Genomic DNA, 20,650 nt, shown 5'->3' with positions numbered 1-20,650 from the left:
ACCATCAGGAGCTCAGAAAAAACATATTAAAAACACAGTTTGAGGATTATTAAAGGAGAAAAACATCAGTTTTTATATCTGAATGTAAAAAATAGAAAAAAAAATACTCTGAAAGAGCAAAACAGTGTCTTTTAATTTTTAATCACTGCAGATACTGTAAATAAAAATAAAAAAGATCAGTACACCAACAGGATTTATCAGAGATCATCAATAAAACACACACTGAAACAAAGTGAGACTTTAAGTCAGGACAGATGACGGTAAATCCACATGAACACACACTCACCATTAACTTTGACTCTAAATAAAAGACAACAATAAATATTCATCATGTTCACATTCATTTCACTCTGAGACATCAGCTGGAGACAGTGACGACACATAAACAATAAAAACTTTAAAAAATATATAAACATGTCGAACATGTTTGGTTCTAATTTGTTACATTCAGGTTTCACGTACATTCATTCAGTAACTGTGAGTTCATAACATAATAAATATCCTCCTGAGACCCTGCGTCACATTTTGGGTTTGCAAAATCATAATACACTCGTATGTGTAAAAACAAGATGGCCGCCATCTCTGACAAATCAGTCTGCAACTGATCCCCACACAAAAGTCAATAAGCTCCAAAACCTGATCTCAGTTTATGGCTCTTGTTTATTAATGATTAATAATGTTTGTGGTTTGCTACGGCAACAAATTTGACCAATTTTAACGACAGTAACAAGATTAAGATGCTTTTAATGTGGAAATATTTGTTTGAGGACACCGGTCAGGAGTGACGACTGTTCCTACAGACAAAAAGGACTTTACTAGCTCGGAGTGTGGTGCGAGGAAAATTTAAATGAACTGTTTAATACTTTATTACACACTCATGGCTATTAAGAAATAAACCTAATGTCCCCGTATGAGGACATCATTTAGTTCAAAAACTACTTCCTGTTCAAAGACATCGCTTTGATTTTCTTATCACCAGTTCCTGCTGATCCCAAATAGCTCAGAGAGATTTAAAATGCAAACCACAGAAAAGTTCAGATCTCAGGAGGACACATCAACTAAAGACAGGATTCAATAATTACACAGCCTCGTCCCTGATTTTAAACACAGAATATAAACACATAATTTAATACAAAATATTCACAATGAAGAAAGTTGAGTGGTTTAACGTGCATTCAAACATCTGTGTCACATTCCCGTCTGATTAAAATCATTCTAAGGGTGGTACTAATACGTTATAATAAGTTACAAATATCAGGGACCAGCTGCGCAAAACACCTTAAGATTTCTACTTATGTGACACTTAAGGCCTAATTCCTCCTTAGCTGAGGGATGTACACAGTTGTACAGAATGCCTTAAGAGGAAAACATTAACTCATGAACCGTGCTGAGAGATTTTACAGCGGTAAAATGTGTTCACTCAGCACACCGACACAACACCACTTTATCCTGTTAAAACAATCCTCACAACTTGGATTAATTTGAATGAAAAACCCTTTTGATTCTTCTGATCTGAGGAACCGTACAGACTGAAGGAATGTGAATAACTAACAGGGTAATTGAGGAATAGACACATAATCTGAGGTAGCTTTAATACATTCAAAGAACTTTTCTAAAAAAAAAAAAGAACCAGGCCTCTAATTGAGACAGGCCTTTATCTGTCAAAATGTGGAGCCACATCGGGCTGTAAAAGGGACTGGGCGTTTAATTCACGACTGTGTGACTGCAGGAAGAAATTACATAGAAAATGAACTCAGTCAAATCTTAAGTGTGAAATCAAAAGTGTTTCCCTCGGGTTCTCCTGGTCGCAGAACACTCTGCTCAGGGTGTGTTAGCTTTTTCATTTATCACCATAAACTCAGTCATGTTACAGTTAAGACAGAGTCGGAGGGACCTTAAACTTTTTTTTCACCTTGCTTTGGTTGCTAAGGTCTTTTGTGCAACAGTCAATGCATTCTTTAAGTATAAGACCAAGACAAGGAGAAAACCATAAATACTTTTTAAGGAAACCGTAAGGACAGGACTTAAGCGTATTTTGTGCAACTGATTTTATTCTGAGGAAACCTTAACTAGGACTTAAACAACAACCTTAACTTAAGGTGTTTTGTGCAGCCGACCCCTGGTATTTATATATATTGTTTTAAAAGAATATTTAAAGTTGTTTATTGTCATTCATTTATTACACTAAACAAACAATGTACCTGTCAATAACGTAGAGTACCGTGCTCCTGTTAGTACAGATACAAATGTTCAGGAAAAACTGAAAAAGAAAACTGAAGGAAAAAGTCTGAGATAAATCATTTCAGTGGTTATCTGATGAGAGTTTTTTGGCAGTGAAATGATCCTGTTAAGTTCAGATTTAGTTTCTCTGTATTAACAGGAGACAAACAGACAGAAAATATGTTTTTAGGGATGAAATAAATCCATTTCTCCTTTTACTGCTGAAACTAAAACAATCGTTACGTGTTCTCCAGTCTCTCACAGGATAATGAACCGTTTATTAAAGACACTCTGACATTTCATAAAATCCTCTTGACGTCTAAAACTTCTCTAAAGTCAGATCAAAAGATGTTCACCAGTTTCATCAGCTTCAATATTAAAACCTGATATGGATCCAGTTTAACTGATGAGAGTTGTGCTTTGTATACTTCCATGTGACAAATGAATAGATGACTGATTGATCGAACTAGTCTAACAGTTTCCCCCTGTTTCCTGTTTTCATGCTAAGCTAGGCTAAACACTTCTTTGACTTATCGCTGCAGTGCCACCATATTGTTTCTTTGATGTATTATCATTGCACTCGAGTCACAGTGGTAACAATCAGAGATATTTATCCTGCAGTCTTTAAAAACCCAGAAGGTGGTTTACCAAAACGTTTGTGAATGTATTTCCAGAATCCTCAAAGACTCTTCAAACCATCTGGGTGTTCAAATATTCAGTCCACTGCACAAATCCTAAAAAAGTCCAATGCAAACAAAGATGGCCGTCGGCTGGTTACCTTGATAGGAAACAGTCATAACTTAGAAAATACTTTGAGATGGCGTGGTAGCTTTCTGAGAAACAAATAGTTTTCACTGTGTCAATGTTAATAGATGAGAAGCAGAAACTGAAGCCAGCTCAAACTGACACGCACCTGAAACATCTGACTTTAGCAAGAGGATTTCACCACATAGGATCATGAGACGAGCTCTTGGCGTGATTAGTCCACCACCTTCACCTCAGGACCAGTGTCCTCTGGGCTGCTCAGAGAGGGGACACTCTCCATGGACTGGATTGTTTTGCTGCAGTCGTCTGGACTGACCAGAGGACTTTTGACCCCAGTTTTCCGTTGGCGCCAGATGTGGAGGCCTCCGAGTATCAGGATGCAGATGCAGGTCACCAGCAGAAGGGAAACAATGACCAGCTCACTGTAGTAACTCTTCTCTTTGACGTGAGTCTCATCAGTCTGCTCATTCCAGGAATGGGCGTCTTTTTTGGAGGACGGGGTGGAGCCCAAAACTCCGTATTCAAATCCATGTTTCGATTCAGAATCATCTTTACTGGAAACAGTTTCATCTTTCAAAATGGCCGTTGATTTATCGCCGTTGTCCTCCATCTGGTCGACCTCTGTGACTCCTGAAGGTTGCGTCGTATACATCACTGGCTCATCAAGTACAATCTCCTCGTAGGTCTCGTCTTTGGTCTCATGGTATTCATCTGCCTTTGGAAAGGGGCTAATGGCGCGTGGAGAAGCAACTTGCCGGACATCATAGCTTGCGACTACTTCCTTGTACCCGCCCTCCTCTGCCTCGCAGCGGTAGGCTCCAAAGGTGTCATCAGAGGCGAGGAAGCTCAGGCTGCCGTCAGCTGACTGGATAAAGAGTTTGTCTTGCTGGCCTTTGAGCTGAGGGGAGGTCCAGGTCAGAGTGGCGAGGCCGGAAGGTTTCAGACACTCAAGTCTCACCACTTCGTTGAATTTAACGTTGACTTCTGTAGGACAGAAAAATATTAGATAAAATACAGGTGAGAGGTGGTGACGGTGCTGAGGAAGGGTCGGTGTTTTCAGGGTTTAGCCATGATAGCAACACGGCTCTATGGAAATCAGTCTGTCAGTTTGTCAAGACTGAAATATCTCAACAACTATGCCATGAAAGGATGAATCTCAACTGTTTTACCACCATCCTTAATGTTGAAATGTTTGTCTGTCAGTAAAATATCTCCGTAACTGCTGAAAATATTTCTATAAAATTTAGTACAAATATTGATGGTGTCGAGACAATAGATCCTACTGAATATGATGATTTGGTTTTGAGTGAAACATCTCGACAACTATTGGATGGTTTGTGATGAACTGTGGTCCATCATTCATGTTCCCCTCAGGATGAACTGTAATAACTTTGGTGATCTTCTGACCTTTCATCTAGCGCCATCATCGGGTCAACACTTCAATATTTTGGTTTATGATCAGACACCTGCAGAGCTAATGACATTCCCATCAGCCTCAGCTGGACTCTGTGTTTACTGCTGACAGAGTGGTGCAGGAATGATTCCTAACACTCAGGCTGCTGTCAGCCCTAGAGTCGTCTCCTTTGGTCTGAATCAGGGACTCATGTTGTTCCAAAGTTGTACAATTGCCTAGAGTTGGTTCATGTTCTCACTCCTGGTTCCCTCGTCTTGAACTCAGCTCAAATTTTTTTATAAAGCGCATTTAAAAACAACTCACACTGACCAAAGTGCTGTACAAAAGCTTTAAGTCAATTGGTTTCTGGTAAGATGCCTGAAATACGCTCTGTGGTTAATACAAGCTTAAGAGACTTTCACGTTTTGTTCTACGACATAAAAATACCTCACTGAAGCCCTCACATGTCCTAAAAAAGATGGTTGCTAACAAGTAGCTAAATTATGCTACAGAACATCATCACAGGAAATGCTGCTTCACAGCCTCGTCGTGCTTTTTGTTTAAGGACATCCAGGGTGCATGCACACTGATGCATGAACACAGTTAAAATCTGGCTCGTTTCAAATGGTGGCAAGTTTAATGCTTGTTAGCTAGCTAGCTAGCATTAGTAAAAGCTAACCATTAGCTAGCCTGAAGTGGGATCCAAAATGGAAAAATCCCATTGGCTTAATGTTGGGGATCCAGGGTGATGCTATCTTCCATGTTGGCTGCACAAAAAGTAATTCTTGCACTACGCTATTAGCTAATGTTAGCACGCTGACATGCTAAGCTAAAATGGAGGACATGGTAAACCTTGAAAGGACTGTTATGATCAGACGTTAACTTCAGCCCACAGGTTTCTAACATGACTTCAAAATGTCCTGGAGATGATTCACATCTGTAGATTTAATATGTTTACTGAGGAGGATGTTACCTTTGACCGGGCTGCCCCTGATTTGTCCCCGACATTGTTGTTCCACGTTACCGCCCTCCAAGTCTTGAGCCCTGAGGAGTAAACCAATAGCCTGTCAGTCATTACAGAGGGCCAAATCAGGCCACAGAGAAAGTGTAGAGAGGCAGCAGTTTCTTTGGTGCCTGTCATTTAAGTTGAGTATTTGATGCCCACAAAAACTCAGTGAATCTTGTTCAACAGACCCGACTAATATTTACTTCAAGGCTGCAACACAAACTTCACATCTTATGTTCAGAGGTAACAGTCAGTTTCACGTACATGTTGTCGTGATCCACACTGGTGCAGACGCCGCCGGTCCGGCTCCATCCACACAGAGGATCTCTGGCCAGAACGCACTGACTGCAGGTTCTGTAGATGGAGCACCTGGCCACAGGTACAGCAGTCACGCCCTCTGATGTCCCCACATAGAGAGCCCCCTACAGGACCAGGAGACATGGTGACATTTACTCTGTGTACAAACTACAGACACTAAATAATGCACAAGCTTCTACTCCCAAACCCAAACCAGCTTCACCCTATCGTCTCCCTCAGCAGACTCGGTGATTTAAACAGTAAAAATACAGAAAAAAGCAGATTCATGTTAAAAAACTGGAATATCTTTATGCCATTTGAGCCACATTTTGTAAAACATTATGTCATTATTTAACTGCATGTGATATTATTCAAGTTTTTCAAGTGTTTTAATCAAATCATTTGGTTTAAAGTTTGTCTCTTCTAAAAACTGATTTTAATACAGTTTAAAGAAAATAGAGAGACAAGTGTTTTGTTCATTCTGTGATTTATATGCCTGATAAATCAAGGTTCTTGATAACTTTGATGCACTAATCCTGTAATTTAAATAATGTCCACAACATTGCCCTCAATGCCCTATTGCAACTGCAGACTCAGTGTTAACGGGTAGATACAACAGTACAGATACTGAAGCATAATCTTTACCTGTTGAAAAATCTAAATCATCTCTCAGTAGGTTCGAGGACCCAACGAATGAATGGTGACTGTTGAGTGAAATATCTAAACCTGCTCAGAAGGTGTGAGCTTTACCTTGGAGGAAGAGAGGACGATACTTTTGATCAGCTGAGGTTGAGTGAAGACCTGAATCTCCTCAATGACGTGCACATCCCCATCCAACAGAACCACTTTGTGGAGGAATCCAGACTCTGGACATCACAGACAGATAATGAACAAGGTTATCTGAAGGTTAAAACTGTTCTGATTGTGAACATCATCAGTTCTGTGTGATGTCGCACCTGTAAGAAGGAAAAGGACAGTGTACTGTTTGCCATTAGCTCCCTGCGTCCTCATTGCAGACACGTGACTGTATTGCTGCCCTGAAGAAACAAGAATTGGATCTCCACCTCCGATCGGTTTCACGCTGCTGCTGGTCAGAAAAGTCTTCTTCACCTGCGCTAATTCAGAGTCTGAAGCTTTGTCCAGTCCACACTGTGAGCAGAACATAGAGGAAAGTCACACAGTGACATCTAATGACAGAGTTAAACCAGTATTTTAAATAAAACAGACCTGGAGTTCAAATTAATGAGAACAACGCTGGGCCCAGAATCAAACCCTGAGGGACACCGTTTTCCTTTGTTCCACAACATCTGATTTTTTTCCCAGATATTTCTTAATGCCTTTAAAAGTCTCTTTAACACTTCACTTTATATGATCTGTGGTGTGTGGGTGAACGTCCCATGTGTGGGGGTTTATCATTTCACTTATATGTTAAAGTGAAATGAGTCGTTTTAGAATGTAAAAGATTGCAGTATTTATGGTAACACAAGAACATATAAATTCGCTATGTAGGTTGTTTAAGCCAGGTAACAGTCTTAAATTGTAATGACTTATATATGCACTTTTTCTAAAACTGAAAAATAAAATCAAATAAACAAGATGTATGGCTGACATATTATCAAAAGACATCCCAAAACCTGATTTAAGACTAAATCGTTATGACTGATTATCTTCTGCATTTGACTCTGTACGTTGTGTGAATGTGACCTTCTCACCTGTCCCAGGTAGGGGAGTCTTTCTGTCATTGAACTCCACTGGTGGGTCTCCATGAAGGTCCTGTAGCTCCCAGCAAACACCGTCCTGATGTCCTGCAGGTTAAAGACGCAAACGGCAGATTCTGGACCCGAGGACCTGATGAAGACCAGAGATAATACTCATCTTATCACTGAGAGGAACTGCCTTATCTACAAGAAGGTTACTTTAAAAACTTTTAAATGTATGAACTCAACAGGTCTGTATTTGGGACAGGCCTTTAATTCCTTTCACACAAAACTGGTGCTCAGCAAAGATCAGGAAATACAATCAAACTATTTATTTAAACCAGTATGAATATTACTTGGATGAAAATTAGGCTTCAGATAATATATGCAATATGAATCATTTATTTGATCCAACTTAAAACAATCCTCATAACTTGGATTATTTTTTAGGAAAAACCCTTTTGATTCTTCTGATCTGAGGACCCTCACAGACTGAAGGAGTATGAATAACTTACAGGGTAATCCAGGAATGGAAACATAATTTGAGGTAGCAACAACCTGGTTTTATACATCTGCAGAACTTCTATAAAAAAAGAACTGCTTGGCAACCGGACCAGGCCTCTAATTGAGACAGACCTTTATTTGTCAAAATGTGTAGCTACACTGGGCTGGTAAAAGAGACTGGGCTTTTAAAAACACCTCCATGATGACTGGCTTTTGGTTTTACAAGGTATAACTTTGTTCCTCGTCCGTGATCTTTATCAGGTCGTCGTTTGTTTTCTTACCACTGAGAGGTGAAGACACCGTAGAACAGAGTGTCTGAGTCGTTGCTGCCCTCTGGTGGCGGGAGTGTGAACACATCCCGGAGAATGTTGAAGGGAAGCTGTTTGGGAACCTGACAGAGCAGAGGGGCTTTGGCAAAGGACGTCCACTTATTCTGCAGAGTCCTCAGTCCGCCAACATCATCCTGTGAACACAGAGAAGAGAACGACATGTCAGCTGTCAGTGTGCTTAAACCTCTGTACAGCATTTTGTTTTCCGTGTACATACAAACTGTTCACACTAAGTATCATCTATTTATAATGAGGACGTTCTAAAAAGACTGTGCAAACATACAGAGCAGAGTCGTCCTGTCACACATCTAACTGGATCGAGCTTTGATTATAAATCTGATTATCTGATCACCAGCAGTGTATCTGTGATCACATCTGTTTACTCATCATCACATTATCTGTGTTTACTGTCACCTTGCAGACTTGGGCCACCCGGGCGATTTGCAGCTCGTCCGTGAAGCTGAACTCGTTCCCAACTTCAGTAAAGAAGAAGTAGACTTTGCTCTCCGTCTGGTCTGCCGACGCGCCGACAAACGTTGGCTCTGAAATACAGGAAGTGAAGACAGAGGAGGAAACTGAGGGTGCTGTGCCATGTGGTCTACATGTGCAGATGTGAGAGTTGAGCGACTGATACGGAGGAAATGTGATGATACAGAAATCATTTAAAGGATCTTGTCCGTTTCAGCTACACCATCAGTTTATAAAATGATGACCAGCTTTTGCACCCTGACAGTTCTGGATGAGGGAAGGTTTTATACCGAGTCCTGAGAGTTTGTAGATGAAGGTGTAAAACATGGCAACATGTTCTGATCTTTGAACACAGACGTGTTTGAGACTTTTAGAGGGACTTTTTGAAACAAAAAGAGGAAATGAATCACTGGGGACAGAAAGTAGGAACTACAGTCTGATGTTTTTTGAAACCTCACCGTGCTGTGGTTTGGCTGAAAGTAGAGTCAAATGTGGAATATCTAAGTGAGGTTTTTATGGCTTTAAAATATCAGGGTTTTCATTTTTCTCTCAGTGGCAGCAGTTTCTAAGACCACAAGGTCCTCAACAAAAATTCAAGTCTAACAAAACAAAGTGCAGAGAGCTGAGCTCGTCCTACGAAGGAGGATTAGGGCCATGTGAAAGAAAAAGAAATCTTAGACTTCAAGAATAAATTTCTAAATCTACTTGAATAAAGTCACAATATTACGAGATTAAACTGCCTGAGGTGCAGAGGGACGGGATCACCCAGGACAGACAAGCTTGGACAGAATGGGACGTCTAATTTAAGGATCATTTTGATATTCTCATGTACGGCAGACCAGAGTTTTTGTGCAATAGGGCAGGATGACAGCATGTGGCCCCACACCTCCAGCAACTCATGCTGGCTCTGACCAGTACACCCAGTTTACTCTTTTAAACTGCACTGGTCTGGATCTGAGTTCCCGTGATGTTCTCTCACAGTTCAGTTCATTGTTTCCTTCCTGCTCTGTGAATGTTCGGTTAAGATCATTTCCTAGGCTGACTGATTGATAAAACTTTGAATCAACAGAGAGTCGTATTCTGATGCCCCGTGGCCAGCACCAAATATTTTCACCACATTAGAGAGCACATCCGAGCTTGGCAGGGAAGCTGTAGTGGAACTGAATGTTTGAGTTAAGAGATCGTGAATCCCTCTCCTTCCTCCAGCTCATCCAAAACTCTGCTGCCAGAGTCTTGACTTGGATTAGAAAACATGACCACATCACACTGATCCTTCCCTACACTGGTGACCTGTTGCTTTTAGAACTGATTCTAAGGTTTTAATGATGACTTATGAAGCCCTGAGAGGCCTCGCTCCAAGTTTTATAACACATCTTTTATTGCCCTGTGTTCCTTCTTGCACCCCTTGCATCCTCAGGTGCATCTTTTCTTGTTGTTGTTTCGAGGTCTGGATTAATTCACAAAGGTGACAGAGTCTTTGCAGTCAGAGCTCCAACACTTTGGGATGACCCGCCTGCAGAGATCAGGGCTGCAGACTCAGCCTCAGCTTTTAAATCACCTCTGAAAATCTGCTTGTTTCAAACGACCCCTCAGTGATTTTAACTGCTTTATTATTGTGTGTGTTTTACTGTTATTTGTATTCTATGTTTATTGCTTTTATCTTGTTGTATTGGTTTGTCTTTTTTATTGACTTTTATTATTATGATTTCATTATGCCTTTATTGTATAAATCCACCAGGATGCCTCTATCAACACACTGCTTCCAAAGAAATGGTTTCATCTCTACTTTTAACGTGGGATTTATCCAGATGCTGGCTGATAAATACAAGTTACATTTTAGCTTAATTGAAATTATTTTCCAGATCTATTGCACGTTTACAAGTAAAGGACGGGTCTGTGCCTCATCAGAGAGCTCTGCTGTAACAAACTGAAGTGGAGGAAGTGCGTCGCAGAGTGTGCTTTTAAAGCAAAACCAGGGTGGAGCGTACAAACACCAATTATTATTATTACTGTTATTATTATTAAATTTAGAAGATTTCTCTCTGAAAATTCCAGCAGCTCTGTGAGACTGTGGGTGAACTTTTAATCCACGTATTGAACCACCCGTCCTGCCAGTGATGACGCCTTCCTTCAAACATGTGTTCAGTTCCTGCAGCCGTCTCTCTCTCTTTATTCCGTCTTTGTTCCTCAATTTTGTTTCTTTCTGCTGATTCAGTTTGACCGACAGATCAAAACACAAAGAGCATTCTGGGAAAGACGCAGCTGGAGAAATGACTCCAACAATCGATTATCTGTGACCCTTGTCACTAATTAATTGACGATTTCTAACAAACTTCGTGTCACTCACCCTCCAGTAAGTTGACAGATGTGTCCTGGCTGACGTCATGGCGGCCATCTTTGCTGAAGTGTCGAGAAATCTGTGGTTTGACACCTCTGAAGTCGGTTGTTGTGGCGGTAAACAGCTCGCCGTCTGCACGCAAACAAACAGACAATCTGAAAATGTTTGTGCTTTAAATATGTGTGAACGTGAGCGACTGATGTCCTCGAGTCCAGTTTAGTAACATGTGAACAAAAGGCTTTGACTGAATTTAAGAAAGCTTCAAAATATCATGTTAATGTGCAGCAGGTCTCACACACACATGTTCCTCAGGAAGTGTGTGTGTGTGTGTGTGTGTGTGTGTGTTTGAACCACGTTAAATCTACTTGTTCAGTGTTTTTGTCGTGAACAAACTTCAGTCATGTGATGGTTGCAGCAGCAGAGAGGAGACTGACCGATGGTGATGGCGGTGTTCGTCTGCATAGGGCTGAACGGACAGCGGTATTTGGCTTTAGCCTCGACGTGTTGGACCATCGAGAAGCTCTCTGTGTCCTGCAGGAGACAAAAAGTCTTTAACAAACATCTCAGTTCATTTCAACTTCAGTTTCATAGATCTGTCCATCATTTCTTTAAGTTCTGACACAGCAGTTACATAAATACTGTCAGTACAAGAAGAAGTCCAATCATATGTTTCTTCATCTGTCAGATAATGTGGTGAAGTAAAAACTAATGTTTCCCTGAGATGTGGTGGAGTGGAAGTGTAAAGAAACATTAATTAAATGGAAATCCTCCAGTCCTGCAGATTCAAACTGAACTTGTGTAAATGTAGATTATTGAAAATCAATAAAACATAATGAAAACATTACGTACGATGAAGGCATCATGGGGGCTGTAGGCGTAGCTGCCACAGGCGTAGAGATGGGTGGAGTTTATTGGCTGCAAAACACGCACGAAGTTTGGACAGTCGACCTGCAGACAGACAGACAGACAGACAGACAGACAAAGAAAACATGTTTCAAAGCTTTCTCTGCTCAGCTTCGTCACACAGTCGCTCATTTTAGGCCCCGTTCACACAGAAAGTGTTTCAGCAGCTGGAGGCGGAGGTTGCTAGGCGCCTCGTGTTTTCTCTGGCTCATGAGGACAGCTGAGCACTGCAGCATTTCACCTTACAGAAAATGTTCCCACCAGACGAGACAGAGCCAAAGATCATTTAATACGTCAGTGAGGACAGAGGTGTGTGCTCATACTCACCTCGGCGCTCTTCCCTTTATTTTGACATTCGTTTATTTCAGTCACAGACGGACTCCACTCCACCTGCACAGACATCAGACGTTAACACACAACATTACAGATGAAATCATTTAACTTAACTATCTATGAATCGAAGCATCGTTAAAGTAAACTGGCCCACGCTCACCTTCTTCTTCAGCCTTATGACATCACTCTGATTGACGTCCAATGAAAGCACGGCGTCCCGTGCCCCTACGTACAGGGTGGATCCATCGTCGCTTAGCAACAGTGTGGTTGTGTTGTGGACGTTGGGGAGGCTGAAGAAGACCAGAGGTCTGTCTGCAGAGTCTGGACACAAACACAACAGTTAACAACACAGCTGATGGAGCGCAGCAGCAAAAGCAGCAGCAGCGAGGCGATGGAGCAGCAGGGAGCAGCGGGTTTGACTCCAGACATGGCTGCTGCGTTCTTTCAGTGTGGAAATAAAATTTACAGCTGTTTTTAGTCCGGGGGTAATGACGCAGCCTAGGGACATCAGCGGTTAAAATTTAAGTGGTTAACCCCTGATGATACTTTTGAGCTGCATGTCGGTCTGTAGGTTCATTCTGTTGCTTTTCAGTTTACTGCTCTGTGCACTACCCGGGTCTGTTGGGAGATAGCTAGCAGCAACGCTCATTCATCGGTAACACAGTCCCGACCCAACAGCATTGCTATGGAAACCTTGTGCCCGCCCTCTGGTCTCGCAGCAAACCCCCTTTAGCACCACTGTTAGCACCATTAGCAGTGTCAACACGGCTAGGGAGATCAAAGGGTGGGCATTATGTTTCCACAGCAACCAGAATGGTGCTATCAGCAGTAACGTCAGTTGCTAAACCAAAATCAGTGTTAAACAATAACAGCAACCGGCTGTGTATCATGCTTGCATGAAGGGACGGCTTTTTTTTGTTAGTGTCTGATGCTCAAAGTCACTGATCAAGCACTGTTTTTCAACGTCTTCAGAGTCGTCAGCAATACTGTGTTGCACTTACATCTAATTAAACTAGAACCAAAACCTTGAGCCAGTCAGTTTCTAAACCAACACCACTGATTCTCAAACGATAAAAGACAGAGTTGCAGTTAGTCGGTGGTCTCGGCAGCCTCAGCCTTCCCATCACGCACCTGTTCTCAGCATGTGTGGAAACAGAAGGGTTATTAATGTTCTGTGGTTCTTCTCACATCTAGCGACGGCCCAAATACCTGGTTATAAGTGTTAACCAGACTGTGACTATAGCAGGAGGTGGGCGAACAGAGAGCAATAAATAATAACATCGCCTGCTTCAATCATCAGCAGAACGGCACAGAGACAGCACCACTTCCTGTTTCTGAGGCTGCTTAAGTGGGTCCAGGTTTGGAGAGGATGTGGTTCAGAGCTGCAGAGAAACTGATCACAGAAACTGTACAGAGATAAGGGTTTAAAATAGGAACAGAAATATGCAACGTCTCATAGTAGACATGTTCTCGTGATCTGCAGCGACGATTCTGTCTGTCAGACTTCGTTTGAACCCAAACACACTGTGTCCTCTCTCTGTTAAAGATTCTACATTATATTTATTCATGTGGCAGACACGAACGAGGTTCAGTCCAACCTCAGCAGATCAACGACAGGCCGTCGAGAACAAGTGCCTCAACACACGTGTTCCACCTGACACGAGAGACACAAGGCTGCAGCTACACGAAGCAACAAGCAAATTTCTTTTGATATGATATTTTTGGCCTTTCATTTACACACAAACAGAGTTATGTCACTAAAACTGAGATTTTTGAAAATGCCTTCAAAGGTACAGTTTTTAAACTCATGCCCAGTATTTCTTTGTGTCATGAGCTTTTGCCATAGACAATAAAAACCAGGGCTGCTGGGGCTATTGACTCTTTTACACTTTTGTACCACTTTACAGACAAACAGAGCCGTCTGCTGCGCCCAGTGTTACTTGGTCCACTGCAGTATCAGCAGTGTAAAGTTTTAGATCAGACCCCGTCGAACCAGATGAGGACAATATTGAGAGTGGGACTGTTGAGGACTGTAAGGAAAAAAATGAAATGTCCAAAGCATAATTTTTATTTTTGAGTGGGCTCTTTCTTCCATATATCAAAGGGGAATCAGCAGGATCGAGATCCTCAGTCTGTGTTTTGACAAAGGTCACAAAAATCTGGTTCAGACCAAAGATTCGTGATGAGACGAAACTGTTTGCAGAGAAAAGTAGCAGCGGTGTGAACTGGCCGGTCTGAGCTCGACCCGAGCCGGCTGATGGTGTCACCTGACACAGCTGGTCAAATGGCCGGCCACTGGTTTTAAAGCACGTCACCTGTTTCATCAGCCAGTCAGTTTGTAGTGATGTCCACTGGTCAAGACAAAATGACCGCAGGCAGGTGTGTGTCAACTACATAATTGTGATAGTTGATGATACTGTTTTGTATAATTTGGCCTAACGAAAGCATGTAAATGTTAAATAAAAGAGGACCAAGGACTGAGCCCTGGGGAACTCCACACAGATGCATGATTACTAGGGTTGAGTTCCAAACTCAGTACTTTAAGGTTACCAACTGAATTACCTCAGTACTACTGACTACTGATTCACGTTAAATCAATCAGTGCCATATTTCAGTACCTAAGGGCGCACCTGAATGAGTTCAGACAGGAGGCGGAAACACTGTAAAGCACCCTGAAACTGGAGGCTGCCCATGGAACTGGGAGGCTGCAGTCATCTGTTGACTGCAAAAATTACATCTTTGTTATCAGCCACAGGAAGATAAAGGTACTGAAAAAAGGCACCGTTGGGTATTGGTACCAAATTTGAGGTTTTCTGCAGCAGTATCAGTTCAAATGTGAATGATAACAAACCCTAACAATTTTTCTTTTATCTTATTTAACCAGGAAGTCCCACTGAGATTGAAAATCTCTTTCACAACAGAGACCTGGCCGAGGCAGCAGCCAATCAAAAACATTTAAAATGCAACAAATACAACATATAATACAAAAATCAATACAATAAAACAACAACTATTCAAACATGGCGACCTCTAAAGAAAAACATGCACATGTCTCTGTCACCACGTTCTTTATGATGCCCTTAAATTCATCAATGAATATAAGTGTATGCGATTTTCACCACGAGACAAAATAGTTCTGTGTGAAAATATTCCTGGTATCAAGTTATTGAAAATTAATTAACTATCAGTCTAATTAACTTAACTAAATGTCAGTGATGAAATATCCAGAAATATTAACTGATACCCATCAGAGTCTGTTTCAGTTTGTGTGGTTGGATTCACTTCTCCTTACCAGTCTCACACAGCCATGAATGAATGACTGTTTCCATGGTAACTGTGACTCAGACTGGGTTTTTGTGGGGTTTTTTAATCTCTCATGAGTGGCAGCGATGGTGACATATGAACATGTCACACTTCACACTTAGTTCAGCTCATGTAAATAACTGTTACAGTGAGGCCACGCCCACATTGACGGGATCTCTGTACACGAGCATTTTAAGTTTCAGAAATAAACTCTGTCCATACTAACACACCAGAATACACTTATCACATGACCATTCACAGACACTGGGCATGTGTGTGTCGTGTGTAAACAGGAAGCAGAATGTCTGATCTGCAGCTGCTTTTAGAGGCGACGTTACGATGACATCATGTTGTCACCTGGAGGTGCAGCTGCCTCTCCCCCACAGGGCTGTAGGCTCCACAGGAGTGTTAAAATGTGTTTGTCTTGTTGTGTTATTGGGAGCCAGAATAGAAGGAGTCATGGCTCAAAACCAGCCGCCACTGCCCGTCAACAAAAACAAAGACAACTATGGTTAAATGTGATAAGACCAAAGGACTGGACGGAGGCCGTCATCAAAAATGCTCACATGTGCAGCGCACACTTCATATCAGGTTAGGGAAAAAGTATTTCCTGTTGTAGGGATGAATAAGGTTATGTGTATTAAGGGTTATCATGTCCACCTCATCAGAAACTGGGGAGGGATTAAGAGGAATATTGGATTTCTCTGCAACGCTAACTTTTTAGCACATTAGCTAACGTTAGCTTCCATAGCAAAACAAACAAGTGTGGTCCTCCTTTGTAAGATTGGCTTCCTGTGACATCATCCATCCACTGAGTGAGAGCATACGGGTCGGCCAGTCTGGTCCCGTTGGTCAGTGTTTACTTATTCCAGTAACACTGGCGGTCCCGGAGAGTGAGTGACCTGACATGGTGCGTTGGTAAATTCAGTCTGACGCTCTACACTAAAATGAGAGCCCTGTTGGTGGAAGAAACGCAGCGTTATATTTCTACATGAATGAACCAACGGTTAAGTTAATCACACATTCACTCCGCTCGGCGCTCTGCTGCTCTGAGAGTGCGCTGCTCTGGATAACCCAACGCTACATTCAGACAGCGCTCCCAATTTATCAACGCTCCAGTTTGTGTCAGAGTGCGCTCCCACACTCACAATGAGTGTTTCTGAACACACCACTCACATCATCTTCCTCCATCGTCTAAAACAAGACAACACAACTTGTCTGTGGAGGATTGTTTTGCCTCCAGCTAAGCCCCGCCCACCAAAAACATAATTCTGTTTACTAACATTAAAAGGGTCTATATGGTTTTGACTTGACACACTGAGACTGATAAAACCCAATCAGGAAGTGAGCGTGAGTGTCTGTGTCATTGTTTTTTTTAAAAAAGTCTCTGTTTCCACCCATTCAGACTAAAACACAACCCTGGAATTTTCAGATCTCCATTTTAGGGGCTGCAAAACGCCTGAGTAGTGTAGACACCAGGTGTAAACATAGTAATAGTTACCTTTTTTTTTAAACTAAGATGTGTAAGTGTGGATGTAGCCTTATAAAGTCACAAACTGCATCAGAGGAACACAACTGTGGAAACACACTAACCTGAGGACGGCCCTGAGGCCCAGTTTAATATGATTCAGAGTAAAAGTTCTGGAAGGTTCCACTAATCAACATTTATCATATAAATGATGGATCCAGATGCTCACTGCTGACATCACTGTGGTGTCAAATTAACAATGTTGAAAAGAAATTCATGTGAATGTTTGTCAGACATAAACTGAGCAACGTTTATGACGATCATGTCGGATGACGACCCAGCTGCCAGTATAAATGTTGGCATCATCACATTTCTGCAAACCACAGGTACGTTACATTTGTTCGCCATTAATCAGCAGATATGATGAAACTTAATATTTTAGCAAAGCTGTGGTTAACGTGTGGTTGATGACGCACAAAAACCACTTAGTTACAGTTAGGAAAAACTCATGTTTTAGCTTAAAGTACCAACCTCTGGGGCACAATCACGGCTGGGAAAGCTGCGATGTCTCAGTAAAAACAAACGTGTTTCGTGGCACTATCTGGACAGGAAACACAACGATGACTCATGAAAACACAACTGGTTTTGTTGTTTGTTGGTCTGCAGTCGTTTTCAGCTTGACAAGCTTCTCACCTCGGTGTCACACCCTCCACCATCCCCTCCACCACCAGATGACAGAGGCAGCTCGTACACTACATCACTATAGAAACACTGATATGACACGTATGAAACAAGCGAATGTATCTGTGGTTTACAGAAACACACACCAACATTTAGGCTGCAGATCGAAGCTCTGATCACTCCCATCTGAGGATCTGTCATTTCCTCACTGAGATAATGCGTCTAAAACACACACATTAACACACACAGATCCACACACACATTAACACACACACACACACACAGCGGTCTACGCCTTAACAGAAAAGTCCCACGCACATTAAAGCCTCTCAGGAAGTGAGTGACATCATCAGAGCTGCAGCGTTTGTTTAGCAGTAACTGATTCAACGTGTGTCTGATGTATGTTGTTGATATTTATTTAGCATTAATGCCACATGTCAGGCTGTAATCTGACTCCTCCCTCTGAGGTTATTATGGGATGGACAGTTCAGACTACCAGCGGTGAAGCAGATTTAATTATTTAGTCTTTCTGGTCTTCAGTCTGTTCACTGATGAACGTGTTAATGAACATGTTAATGAACGTGTCCCGTCCTGTTTATTAGATTTGCACAGTAAATATAAACACGACCATGTGCTTCTGTGTGTGCACAGAATTCATATCACATTATGTTTCTATATATTTGTTTTCATCCACTTGTTTCTTCACTGTGTCACTGTCATAGCTGATCTTTTTTGTGTTGCTCTGCTTTATTTATCAATTTATTTCTTATTAATTTATGATTTTTTAAGTCTAATTGTATCCTTATTTATTTCTTTATTTAAATTCTCAGTTAATTTTTAATTTATTTTTATTATGTTTATTTTTTTACGACTTTACAGGTACAAAACAAACAAATAAATAAACAAATACAAGGATAGAAAAAGAAAATAAGGTGAGAAATAGAGCTTTATCCAGATTTATCTGTAAAAAAAAAAACACAGCAAACCAAATAAATAAGGATCATTCTAATGAATCTAATGAATATTCTGCAGTTACTTACACTTGAAGTAACATTAATTAATTACTGATTGTTGTATGGGAAATATAAACAAAAGTAATAATAAAATGTAAATAAAATAAAAAAAATAATGTAAAAACAATTAAATATGAATAATATAATATATATTAATTTATCTAAATAAATTATTTGAATTAATCACTTAATATAAGCTATAATAATAATAATAATAATAATAATAATAATAATAATAATGATAATAATAACAATACATATATTGAAAAATAAATCATGAATATGTGATGATAAGGGAGTAATAAAGATGATTAACATTAAAATAAATAAATAAATAAATAAATAAATAGATAGGTTGGGTGCGATCCAGCAGATGTTGAGGGCTGGCTACTCTTTAATTAAGGTGTGTGTAGGTGTGTGTAGGTGGGGGCACTGGTGTCACGTGCTGCTCTGCTTCAATAGTTATTTAAATGTTTTCACTTCATTGCCGTCTGATGCACATTTAAAAATATATTATCATTTCTGTGCTAACACTGAGTGTGTTCAGATAAATTAAACCAGATGAAACATGAGTGAGAGTTAGAGATGCTGAGGGGCGGAGCCAGGCCAGCTGTTCCCATCTGTTCCCAGTCTTTATGCTAAGCTAAGATAATAAGCTTCATATTCAGCGTCGAGACGTGAGAGTCGACTGAATCTGAACATCTGACTCTGAGAGAGAGGAAGAAGAGGCGTAAATGTCAAACTGAAACACGTCCTCTGGGACACACTTCACTACATGTAAATACCAGAAGTGTTGATGCTGAGACAGACGACATGTCTCTGTCCAAACTTCCAGTTACATCAACTTCCTGTTTATACCACACCGTCCGTTTTAACAAACATCATGGAGGATGAAGATCTGATCATGTGGCTCAGCTCTGTGTCGCAACATCGACTCACAAACTCAGCACGGAGGAAACATCCAGAGAAAACAATGAGACGGAATAATGAAATATCTGACCTGTCATAACACGTGACATTAAATGATCCAGAAATATATTTAATGACAAAATAAAACAAACTGACGTCATGTGATTCAATTGATCAGAGCATTAATCTGAAATTATTCTGATATCTGATTAATTAGGTTTTTTTAATGCAAATAAAGAGATAAATTCACCTGTTCAAGCTTCTTAAATGTGAATATTTGATGATTTTTCACGTGATAAACTGAATGTCTTTGGATTCTGGACAAAACAGGACATCTGAAGACGTCACGCTGAAATGTTGATGAAGATTTTTACTATTTTCTGACACTTTCTTGGCCAAACAATCATCAGTAATTAGGATCATCATAATAATTAGCTACACCCCTGAAACATTAAAAAATATAATATGACCTCTGATAAAAACCAATATATTAAGTTAACAATGTGATTCATTAAATTATGAAACAAAATCAATACCACTATGACAAGTTCAATAAAAATCATCATCATCAAGATTTATTTTTCTTCCCAGAATCCTCCAGTGACACAATCAGAATATCAACAATAGGAACTGATTGATTATCGATCAGAAACGTTTGTTGGACTTACTGAGGAGGAAGGAGGTTCGTGGAGGAGACAGCGAGCCGGCGAGACTCAGCAGGCCGAGAAGGAGGAGGATCGATGGAGCCATGATGGAGGAGCAGCTGATGGAGGAGCAGCTGAAGGAGTGATGAAGATAAAGATCTGATCCTCCTCGACGTTGACTCTACAGCTCTGATCGTACCGGCACTCAGCACTGACAGAGTGTGACTGAAGACACACTCACCACAGCTTCCTCATTACTGTGGTCCGAGGTGAGGGGGCGGAGGAGGGTGGAGGAGGGTGGAGGGGGGCTGAGAGCCTCTCTAACATCATCATCATCATCAGTCCACAGCCAGTGAGCTGGACACCTGACATGAGGACA

The 20,650-nt window shown here is 41.0% G+C and overlaps 1 protein-coding gene across 1 annotated transcript; it reads right to left on the bottom strand.

Moving 5' to 3' along the window:
* Window positions 1-1,917: 1,917 nt before the first annotated feature.
* LOC117266498 (semaphorin-4A-like) lies at window positions 1,918-20,514 on the bottom strand. Its single transcript, XM_033641740.2, has 14 exons — window positions 20,296-20,514; window positions 12,414-12,574; window positions 12,248-12,310; window positions 11,867-11,965; window positions 11,452-11,548; window positions 11,027-11,149; window positions 8,626-8,753; window positions 8,164-8,345; window positions 7,394-7,529; window positions 6,638-6,830; window positions 6,432-6,547; window positions 5,649-5,806; window positions 5,352-5,422; window positions 1,918-3,969 (listed from the first exon to the last, which is right to left on the bottom strand). Exons 1-14 carry the CDS (start codon window positions 20,375-20,377, stop codon window positions 3,200-3,202), a joined length of 2,379 nt encoding a protein of 792 aa, XP_033497631.1. The 5' UTR covers window positions 20,378-20,514; the 3' UTR covers window positions 1,918-3,199.
* Window positions 20,515-20,650: the final 136 nt, after the last annotated feature.

Source organism: Epinephelus lanceolatus, chromosome 10 (assembly GCF_041903045.1).
Source record: "Epinephelus lanceolatus isolate andai-2023 chromosome 10, ASM4190304v1, whole genome shotgun sequence".
NCBI classification, from domain to species: Eukaryota; Metazoa; Chordata; class Actinopteri; order Perciformes; family Serranidae; genus Epinephelus; species Epinephelus lanceolatus.
Note: the sequence above shows the minus strand (reverse complement) of the source record. Positions and strands in the feature narration are given on the sequence as shown.

Coding starts and splice junctions, on each gene's coding strand:
- LOC117266498 (XM_033641740.2), bottom strand. CDS start 20,377: ATGGCTCCATCGATCCTCCTCCTTCTCGGCCTGCTGAGTCTCGCCGGC. Junction 12,311..12,413: donor TCATAAGGCTGAAGAAGAAG/GTGAGCGTGGGC, acceptor ATGTCTGTGCAG/GTGGAGTGGAGTCCGTCTGT. Junction 8,754..11,026: donor ATCTGTCAACTTACTGGAGG/GTGAGTGACACG, acceptor CCTGTATTTCAG/AGCCAACGTTTGTCGGCGCG.